This window comes from Phyllobates terribilis, unplaced genomic scaffold (genome assembly GCF_046119375.1).
Source record: "Phyllobates terribilis strain yellow unplaced genomic scaffold, ASM4611937v1 Scaffold_5__5_contigs__length_657084704, whole genome shotgun sequence".
NCBI classification, from domain to species: Eukaryota; Metazoa; Chordata; class Amphibia; order Anura; family Dendrobatidae; genus Phyllobates; species Phyllobates terribilis.
In genome coordinates this window covers 309,537,133-309,548,130 of record NW_027362765.1, presented here as the reverse complement: position 1 = coordinate 309,548,130, position 10,998 = coordinate 309,537,133, and the positions used below count along the sequence as shown (strand labels likewise).

At 43.1% G+C, this 10,998-nt stretch overlaps 1 protein-coding gene across 1 annotated transcript; it reads left to right on the top strand.

Annotated features, from left to right (window-relative positions):
- Window positions 1–2,981: 2,981 nt before the first annotated feature.
- On the top strand, window positions 2,982–7,550 carry LOC141271552 (uncharacterized). The gene is made up of 3 exons (XM_073681604.1): window positions 2,982–3,543; window positions 3,713–4,058; window positions 7,501–7,550. The coding sequence occupies exons 1-3, from the start codon at window positions 3,094–3,096 to the stop codon at window positions 7,548–7,550; spliced, it is 846 nt and encodes a 281-aa protein (XP_073537705.1). The 5' UTR covers window positions 2,982–3,093.
- Window positions 7,551–10,998: the final 3,448 nt, after the last annotated feature.

The window sequence follows — 10,998 nt, the reverse complement described above, 5'->3', positions numbered from 1 at the left end:
TTTGGATTTTTGAAAATGTCACTTTTTTGTGAAAATATCCACTAAATGAGGGAATAATATGTGTGAGGGTACCCCAGGAGAGTTCCAAATGTGTGTGGGTAGAATATATATCCCACGGGGGTAAATTTGAAAAAAGTTGAACATTTTTTTTTTTTGAACTTAGTCTTTTTTCCGCAGTTTATCAGACTTTCAGATAGGGCAAATGTCAGTGAGCGTTCCGATTTCAGTTCCAGAGCGATTCGCCCAATGAGTCCTGGATATTTAGTCGTTTTCAGCCAATATTTTGGATTTTTGAAAATTTCACTTTTTTGTGAAAATATCCACTAAATGAGGGAATAATATGTGTGAGAGCACCCCAGGAGAGTTCCAAATGTGTGTGGGAAGAATATATATCCCACGGGGGTAAAATTGAAAAAAGTTAAAAAAAATTTTTTTCTGGACTTAGTCATTTTTTCCGGCGTTTATCAGACTTTCAGATAGTGGAAATGTCAGTGAGCATTCCGATTTCAGTTCCAGAGTGATTCGCCCAATGAGTCCTTGATATTTAGTTGTTTTCAGCCAATATTTTGGATTTTTGAAAATTTCACTTTTTTGTGAAAATATCCACTAAATGAGGGAATAATATTTGTGAGGGTACCCCAGGAGAGTTCCAAATGTGTGTGGGTAGAATATACATCCCACGGGGGTAAATTTGAAAAAAGGTAAAAACATTTTTTTTTTGGACTTAGTCATTTTTCCGGCGTTTATCAGAGTTTCAGATAGGGCAAATGTCAGTGAGCATTCCGATTTAAGTTCCAGAGCGATTCGCCCAACGAATCTTTGATATTTAGTCGTTTTCAGCCAATATTTTGGATTTTTGAAAATTTCACTTTTTTGTGAAAATATCCACTAAATGAGGGAATAATATGTGTGAGGGTACCCCAGGAGAGTTCCAAATGTGTGTGGGTAGAATATATATCCCACGGGGGTAAATTTGAAAAAAGTTGAACATTTTTTTTTTTTGGACTTAGTCTTTTTTCCGGCGTTTATCAGACTTTCAGATAGGGCAAATGTCAGTGAGCGTTCCGATTTCAGTTCCAGAGCGATTCGCCCAATGAGTCCTTGATATTTAGTCGTTTTCAGCCAATATTTTGGATTTTTGAAAATTTCACTTTTTTGTGAAAATATCCACTAAATGAGGGAATAATATGTGTGAGGGTACCCCAGGAGAGTACCAAATGTGTGTGGGTAGAATATATATTCCACGGGGGTAAAATTGAAAAAAGTTGAAAAAAAATTTTTTTTGGACTTAGTCGTTTTTCCAGCGTTTATCAGACTTTCAGATAGGGCAAATGTCAGTGAGCGTTCCGATTTTAGTTCCAGAGCGATTCGTCCAATCAGTCCTTGATATTCATTCATTTTCAGCCAATATTTTGGATTTTTGAAAATTTCACTTTTTTGTGAAAATATCCACTAAATGAGGGAATAATATGTGTGAGGGTACCCCAGGAGAGTTCCAAATGTGTGTGGGTAGAATATATATCCCACGGGGGTAAATTTGAAAAAAGTTGAACATTTTTTTTTTTTGGACTTAGTCTTTTTTCCGCAGTTTATCAGACTTTCAGATAGGGCAAATGTCAGTGAGCGTTCCGATTTCAGTTCCAGAGCGATTCACCCAATGAGTCCTTGATATTTAGTCGTTTTCAGCCAATATTTTGGATTTTTGAAAATTTCACTTTTTTGTGAAAATATCCACTAAATGAGGGAATAATATGTGTGAGGGTACCCCAGGAGAGTTCCAAATGTGTTTGGGAAGAATATATATCCCACGGGGGTAAAATTGAAAAAAGTTTAAAAAATTTTTTTTCTGGACTTAGTCATTTTTTCCGGCGTTTATCAGACTTTCAGATAGGGGAAATGTCAGTGAGCATTCCGATTTCAGTTCCAGAGTGATTCGCCCAATGAGTCCTTGATATTTAGTCGTTTTCAGCCAATATTTTGGATTTTTGAAAATTTCACTTTTTTGTGAAAATATCCACTAAATGAGGGAATAATATGTGTGAGGGTACCCCAGGAGAATTCCAAATGTGTGTGGGAAGAATATATATCCCACGGGGGTAAAATTGAAAAAAGTTAAAAAAAATTTTTTTCTGGACTTAGTAATTTTTTCCGGCGTTTATCAGACTTTCAGATAGGGGAAATGTCAGTGAGCATTCCGATTTCAGTTCCAGAGTGATTCGCCCAATGAGTCCTTGATATTTAGTCGTTTTCAGCCAATATTTTGGATTTTTGAAAATTTCACTTTTTTGTGAAAATATCCACTAAATGAGGGAATAATATGTGTGAGGGTACCCCAGTAGAGTACCAAATGTGTGTGGGTAGAATATATATTCCACGGGGGTAAAATTGAAAAAAGTTGAAAAAAAATTTTTTTTGGACTTAAGGCCCTGTCACACATAACGAGATCGCTAGCGAGATCGTTACTACGTCACAGTTTTGAGATCGCTGGAGAGATCGTTCGGGAGCCGTCAAACATGTATAACTTGCCAACGATTTCGGCCGCCCCAGCGATCTAACTAACGATCTCGTTGGTCACTGGGACGCTGTCACACAGCAGCTATTTCAACGATCCACACTCAACGATACACACTTTGAGGGACTGTACTGTGACAGAAAGGTGTACATAAAATTACCTTTCCGCGCCCACTCATCTTCGATTGGTGGACGCTACTGCGTTCTGATTGGCCGGGGGTTTTTTAAAAAGGCGACGTTGGGGCAATTCCGCCCCCATTGTTGCTATCTGCGCTTTGCTTTCGGATCGTAGCAGTGTTCTCCGGGCAAGTTTCGTCCATCTGGGATTTGTTGAAGCCTTGTCAGCGTCCTGATTTTTGGATCCTAGTTGCGTTCTACTGCTGTGATTCCATTCATTTGTGGATTTTCTTCAGCTGTGACTGAACATTGACTTTTGGGTTTTTCAGGCACTGTATTGCTTTGTTTCCACGGTAAGTTATTTTAGTGGATTTTTATCACACTCAATAAGTATATATTTGCTTATATATTGGAGGCCATTTTTAGTCAGCAAATGGTGTGTAGTACTTTTTACTTTGTTTGAAAATGTTTCATGTATGCTCACTGTATTGCTATCCTTTTCAGATGGCTTTCAAAAGTGAAGAGTTTGTGAGGGAAATGATTGACCTCTACCGCTCCCTGCCGTGCCTTTGGCAAATAAAATCAACAGACTACTGCAATAGAGAGAAAAAGAGGGAGGCCTACCAGCAATTGATTTCCCTCTTTGAAAGGCATGGCCCCAACGAGAAGGTGGATGAAGAGCTGGTGAAGAGAAAGATCCAGGGTCTACGTACCGTATATAAGAAAGAACTCAACCGGGTGGAGAAATCAAAGAAGTCAGGTACCGGCACAGATGAGGTTTATGTGCCGACATTATGGTATTATGATTTGCTTGCCTTCACCCGTGACCAGGAGCTACCTCGGCGAATGGTGTGTACGATACGGCAGACCCCGGAAGAAGACCCCGACATACGGACTGACTCCCCTGTTGAAGATGTAAGTACCTTCTTTGCTTCCCTGTAAATAGCATTTATACTTTCAATGTACATGCCATAGTTTAGCCGCCCCTCATATTTGTTTTTTAGTGCACGTGTACCCATGCTGGTCATAACATACCTGCTGGATGTTGTAACCAAATCTTAACTTTATTTTTGTGTTCCCACAGCACCATTGGCAAGATGACGACATCTCGGCTACGGAACGTGGTATGGAGGAGGCGAGTGTTATGTCAAGGAATGAGGAACCTATGGCATCGGTGAATGAAGACCCTATGGCCTCTACAAGTGAAGACCTTGTGCCTTGGCGACAGAGAAAATCAAGGAAAAGAAAGGTCAGCTTGCCGCCATCGCCAGATCTAGTATCTCTGGCGAACAAGATTCTACTTCTGCAGACCCAGGCCAAGCGGGACAGCTTTGCAACATATGCTGGCGAGAGACTACAGAGGCTGAATGACCGACAGAGGGCGCATGCAGAAACGGTCATGTTTGAGACTTTAAATAAAGCGGCAGCCGGTGAACTTAATGAAACGTCTACTGTACATACTCTGATTGACCCTGGCCATTTTCAACAACATTCTTGGACCCATAGGCAGGACCCACTTCACAGCACACCAGTGCAGAGGATCCGGCGTCCACAAAGCCTTGCCCCCCCCCACAGTATCCCATGTGTTCTGATTCTTTTGTTTCCCCCAGGCACGGATACACAAATACAGGTAATCGATATGAAGAACTGTAGTGATTTTCATTTCAATTTTTTTTTATCATTTTGTAAATATTGTTAATTTAATACTTATTTAAATTGTTAAAATTGTTTATATTTTTGTTTGTTTATTAAAACAAGGTTTATTGTCCTCTTTTTTAACTTTACCCCTGCCCTCTGATCTCACCCTGATTGAAATAAAAATGTTTTTTGGTTGCCTTATTTTCTGCTTTACCTCTTCCCGAGGGTGGGACCCCTCACCCCTGCCCTCCGATCCCTTCCCAATCTCCGTTCCCTCCCCTCCATTCTCTACCGTCTATTCCCATCCCTGCTCTCCGCTGGTGATCACCTCCTCCCCTTCTCCTCCTCCGGCTCCAGGCTTTATCACCTGTCTTCTGTCTTTTCCCTGTGTCCTCTGGTCTTCTTCACAGCTGGTTTTCTTCCCCTCCTCTTCCTACTTCCCTTCTTTTAGTCTTTGGGGTCATAGTCATGGTGCACGGTATGGCAATGATCTGCCATACCATGCACTATGAGTCTGACTCAGATTATAGGTTGTATATACTAGATTCTTGATAGGGCGTTGATCCAGGGAACTAGTCTGATTGCCGTATGTGGAGTCAGGAAGGAATTTTTTTTCCCAAAACGGAGCATGGGTTTTTTTTGCCTTCCTCTGGATCAACATGTTAGGTCTTCCTTATAGTTTTCATACTATGTTCCTATTCTTTCCTCTTCTCTCTTCTTCTTGAATTAGCTGGCATCTGTGAAAGCCGACTTCAGACGGCTTTCCTGCCCCCACACAACTTCAGCTAATAATATCAATAAGTAGGCGGCAATGAAAGCCGACTTCAGACGGCTTTCCTGCCCCTACACTACTTCAGCTGATAACATCAATTAGTAGACAGCTATTAAAGCCGACTTCAGACGGCTTTCCTGCCCCCACACAACTTCAGCTGATAATATCAATAAGTAGGCGGCAATGAAAGCCGACTTCAGACGGCTTTCCTGCCCCTACACTACTTCAGCTGATAACATCAATTAGTAGACAGCTATTAAAGCCGACTTCAGACGGCTTTCATGCCCCCACACAACTTCAGCTGATAACATCAATTTGCAGGCGGCTATTAAAGCCGACTTCAGACGGCTTTCCTGCCCCTACACAACTTCAGCTGATAACATCAATAAGCAGGAGGGTGTGAAAGCCGACTTTGGAGTGGGCTTTACTGCCCCTGCACTGCTTGTTTTAGGCAGTATCACACAGGATAGGATTAGATACACAACCCGTCAGGCAGTATCACACAGGATAGGATTAGATACACAACCCTTTAGGCAGTATCACACAGGATAGGATTAGATACACAACCCGTCAGGCAGTATCACACAGGATAGGATTAGATACACAACTCTTTAGGCAGTATCACACAGGATAGGATTAGATACACAACCCGTCAGGCAGTATCACACAGGATAGGATTAGATACACAACCCGTCAGGCAGTATCACACAGGATAGGATTAGATACACAACTCTTTAGGCAGTATCACACAGGATAGGATTAGATACACAACCCGTCAGGCAGTATCACACAGGATAGGATTAGATACACAACCCGTCAGGCAGTATCACACAGGATAGGATTAGATACACAACTCTTTAGGCAGTATCACACAGGATAGGATTAGATACACAACCCGTCAGGCAGTATCACACAGGATAGGATTAGATACACAACTCTTTAGGCATTATCACACATGATAGGATTAGATACACAACCCTTTAGGCAGTATCATACAGGATAGGATTAGATACACAACCCGTCAGGCAGTATCACACAGGATAGGATTAGATACACAACCCTTTAGGCAGTATCACACAGGATAGGATTAGATACACAACCCGTCAGGCAGTATCACACAGAATAGGATTAGATACACAACTCTTTAGGCATTATCACACAGGATAGGATTAGATACACAACCCTTTAGGCAGTATCATACAGGATAGGATTAGATACACAACCCGTCAGGCAGTATCACACAGGATAGGATTAGATGTAACAAAGTGTAGACAATAGTGGATATAAACTAATTTTTTTTTATAAAAATATAAAAAATATAACCAACCAAATAATATCAACTACATAACAAAAAATAAGTTATTGGCTGCCGTGACGGTCATGGGCTGCCACAAATCTTGCCAGCATCACTCCTTGCTGGTGGATCTCTTCACTCAGTCTCCGTTGTGACGCCAGGAGATCTTGTAGTGTTGGGATTTCTACGGAGGTAATAGTTAAACTTAAAAGTCCAATAATTCTGTACATTCATCAAATTAAGGCTATGTGCCCACGATGCACCACTCCCGGGTACCATCTGCACATTAGAACGCGCTAATTACGCAAGTACAGATGCAGTATTGCGGAATTGGCGCATTATAATGCAAGTCAATGGCGGCGCAAAAAAACCACCTTATGCAAAATAATTGGTAGTGCTGCGTTTTTTTCCGCAATGATAATGTGCAGCGGAAATTTCCGCAGCATGTGCACAGCACATGCGGATTATCATTGGGGAACATGGCAGACCTTCTACCATGCGCTTTTAATGCGTTTCCACAGCAGCAAAAACGCTGCAGAAACACCTTAAAAAACGCATCGTGGGCACACAGCCTATCAGGTACATGTTTGGTATTTAACACTTACGGTTTTCAGGTTGCTCGGATGATGACGAGCTTAAGGACCACCCGGATCCCCTGGCACCACCGGCTAGAGAAAGACACAACACTTAATAGTACATGACAGCCCTATACTTTCCAAGTTGTATGGACCGTATTTTATGTCAAAGCATTACCGTAAGACGAAGCTGCACCTATATCACGGAGTGATGCTGGCGAGCTGGTAGAGGAATGCTGCTGGGGCTCCAGGGCTGGAAGTGACTCCCTTGGGGGCTCTGGGGCTGCAGGCGCTGGAAAACAAATAACATTAGATACCTAAGGTGATTGCAGTTGTAACTAATGTGCTGCCATATATTGTATTAACATATTTTAAAACCACTCACCACGGCGGGGCAGGGTCCGTGACCGGATGCTGACGATTCGGTCGGCAGACCTATATTTCAGGTCCGCCAGCTTTTTACGGATTTGGGTAGCAGAGCGCTGCACCCCAAATCTCCGGACCAGGCCCCGACCGATCCTCTGCAGCACCGCCTGTTTATGGAGCACTGGATGCTCAGAGTGCACATGGCACTCATAATCAAGTGCATCCAGGTGCTCCACAAGGTAGCACACTTCAGCATCACCCCAAGGAGATGCCCTGACCCTGGATGCCATAATGCTCTTAATAAGCTAGGCCGCAACTACGTCGTTAGACCCGCCCACGACGCATGAACGTCGGTAACCACGCCCACGACGCATGAACGTCGCCAATAAACCCGCGGTTTATTAGAGAACCCTATTGTGACTTGAATTATTAGCGTGTCGGACTAGAGACGCTGTATTGATAATGCGACGTCTGTAGAATGCAGCAGTGTCTCTATTGTGACGGTCACACAGGAATACTGGTGTTTAGGTGGTTTTATGTAGAAATATGTATCTATATTTTTATGTAGGTATGCATACTTCTGTGTCTGTGAGTATGTGTGTGTATATCTGGTTATCTGTATATAAGTGTGGATATGGGTGTAGATTTTTATGTATCTGAATATGTATGTGTATATGGATGTGTATATGGATGTATACATACGAGTACAACAGTGGCGTACCACCATTGGTGGCAGGCCACATAACTGCTATGGGGCCCGTGGCCGTAGGGGGCCCGTGAGCCAGCGGACCCCATAGCAGTCTCCCCCATTCTGGAGTAGTAAGTTTGTATTTATATATTTTTGTAAATCAGTCAGTACTGATAATACTGGAGGACTGGGGCTGCCTTTTACCCTATGGGGGGCTGCATTATACTGTGTGCTCTCCCATCCTGGTATACAGGGCTGCGGAGTCGATAAGCCAAACCGACTCCTCAATTTCCATTACTCCGACTCCACCTCCCTCATACATGGCTCATGTGATACATTAGGGTCATTACACTGTGCATGTGGAGGCTAAAAAGGTGGAAGTCACCATCGGGGTATCATACTGTGTTAAGGGGGACATTTTGTTGGCATTACATTTTTATGGGGCTATGAAAGAGTAATTTTGGAGTTCAGAAAGGAAGAAAGGCTGGAAGGTTGTGGGATCTGCTCTTCTGTGTCCCCAACAATTATTTTCTTTTTTTTTTTTTTTTTTTTTGTGGGGGGGGTCCCAATTATAACTTCTGCTATGAGCTCCCATGATTCCTATGTCCGCCCCTGGAGTACACGTATGTGTATACGGGCCCTTACTATTGAAACAATGATAAACAAATCTTTTGCAAAGTTAAACACAGTTTATTACACAAATCAATACAAAACTGAAAGTAGTGTATAATTGTCAGGAGTTGCCCACTATAAGTTCTGATGTTGCCAAGTAACAGCACCAGGACCGTTAAAATACTGGCAGTAGTTGTCGCGGCTGGTTTTCGCATCCTGGGTGTTTCTGCCATATCCCACTGGTTGAAGGCCTGCAATTGCAGGATCGTTTGAACGCCATTCACCGAGCTCCACTTCCCCATTGGCTAGGTCCACAGAGTCCACGAAGCCAGGCGGACAGTACGTAATTGCATCACGTCGACGAAGAAAGTTGTGAAGTGTGCAACAGGCCAAAACAACAGAGTCTATTGATGTAAGCTTCATGTTAATTGGCGTGTGAAAAACTCTGAAGCGGTTGGCCATGATACCGAAGGCATTTTCGACAACACGACGTGCCCTTGACAAACGATAATTGAAAATTCTTCTTTCCTGGGTAAGACTTTTTTGGGGGAACGGTTTAATAAGATTGGGATGAAGTGGGAAGGCTTCATCGCCGACAAAAACAAAATTAAGGTTACCTGTAGTCTCTGAGTTGGGAGGCAAGTGTAGGTCACAGTTGTCCAATCGCTCTCCAAAAAGTGTGTGCTCTAAAACACCACCATCAGAAACCCTGCCGTTCATGCCAACATCTACATTTATAAATTCGTAATTGGCATTAACAAGGGCCATAATGATGATGCTGAAATAGCCCTTATAATTATAAAAATAGGATCCGCTATTTGGTGGCTGAGTGATTCGGACATGTTTCCCGTCCAAAGCCCCACCACAGTTAGGGAACTGCCACAGCTGCTCAAAATCAGAGGCAATCTTTTTCCATTCCTCCTCCATGTTGGGAAACTGTATGTAACTACGTAGACTGTGGTAAATTGCATTACATGTCTCCGGGATTAGAACACTGAGCATGGGCCTGGAAATGGCTGCAGAAAAATGCAAGTCTTGGAGTGAGCGTCCGGTGGCCAGGAATCTCAGTGTGACTGCCAATCTTTCATCTGCCGGAATGGCAGCACGCATCGCTGTATCCTTCCGTTGAATACGTGGCGTAACTCGTTCCAGTAACTCTTTAAAAGATTCCTCTGACATCCTCAGATAGTTGCGGAAATCATGAGGATTCTTCTCCTGAAGCTCTCTTACAAGTTGCATGTGGGACAATTCAGACCTCTTCTGCAGCCACTCTCTGGTCCACATGCGACGCTTTCGTTTGGAACGCCTCTGTAGCTCTCGTGCCTCATCTTGACGCCGAGCTTCCTCAACCAGCAATGCAGCAACCACAATAGCACACTGCCCGTCGTCCATGATGTGCAAACTGCAAACATAACATGAAAAGATGAGAACACTTTCAACAAAACAATTAACACAAGTATTGAAACTGTATATAAAAAATATCATGGAAAACCATATTCCATTCTGTTAGTGAGCATGACAGAAAATGCGCTATGTGGGTGCATGTGCATGAGACCCCTAAAATATCTGCCCATGCAAAAGCATACATATATATATATACAAATAGAAGCCAAGCCCTCCCTCCCTGAAAAGCAAAGATAACAGATAATTAGTAAATGTGATAAAAGAATAAAAATGGAAACGCATCTGAGACCTCAAACAATACCTACCTTACTAAAGATGTCTGATATGTTCAAAGCGGAGTCACAGCTGGAGAACGCTGCAATGATCCGCAAAAATCAGCACTAGTCCAATGAACGGATATTAGCAGCCCGGAGAACTCTGGTAGGATCTGCAATAAAGCACGAGGTCAGAAACAAAGGACGGAATCGCTATTCTGTTGCCTTCTTTATGCGCGTCCGGAAATGAGAACGCCGTAGCGACCACCAATCGGGGACGAGGGGCGCGGAATAGTCCAATTTATACACGCCTACGTGTCTCAGTTCTGAATCGCTGGACGAGGTCGTTGGCTAGGTGTCAAATACAGCGATGCACACTGCCCAGCGGGAGTGCAACGACCCAGGAATGGTCCAGGGAGCTTTGTAACGATCAACGATCTCGCAGCAGGGGCCTGATCGTTGCTACCGGTCAAACGTAGCGAGATCGCTAGCGATGTCGCTGTTGCGTCACAAAACCCGTGACGTATCAACGATCTCGCTAGCGATCTCGTTATGTGTGACAGGGCCTTTAGTCGTTTTTCCGGCGTTTATTAGACTTTCAGATAGGGCAAATGTCAGTGAGCGTTCCGATTTCAGTTCCAGAGCGATTCGCCCAATGAGTCCTTGATATTTAATCGTTTTCAGCCAATATTTTGGATTTTTGAAAATTTCACTTTTTTTGTGAAAATATCCACTAAATGAGGGAATAATATGTGTGAGGGTACCCT

Bases quoted from the DNA above. Each gene is read 5' to 3' on its own strand.
- LOC141271552 (XM_073681604.1), top strand. From the start codon at position 3,094: ATGTTTCATGTATGCTCACTGTATTGCTATCCTTTTCAGATGGCTTTC. The intron at 3,544-3,712 runs GTAAGTACCTTC...GTGTTCCCACAG, and splicing joins CTGACTCCCCTGTTGAAGAT to CACCATTGGCAAGATGACGA. The intron at 4,059-7,500 runs GTGAACTTAATG...AAGTGCATCCAG, and splicing joins TTTAAATAAAGCGGCAGCCG to GTGCTCCACAAGGTAGCACA.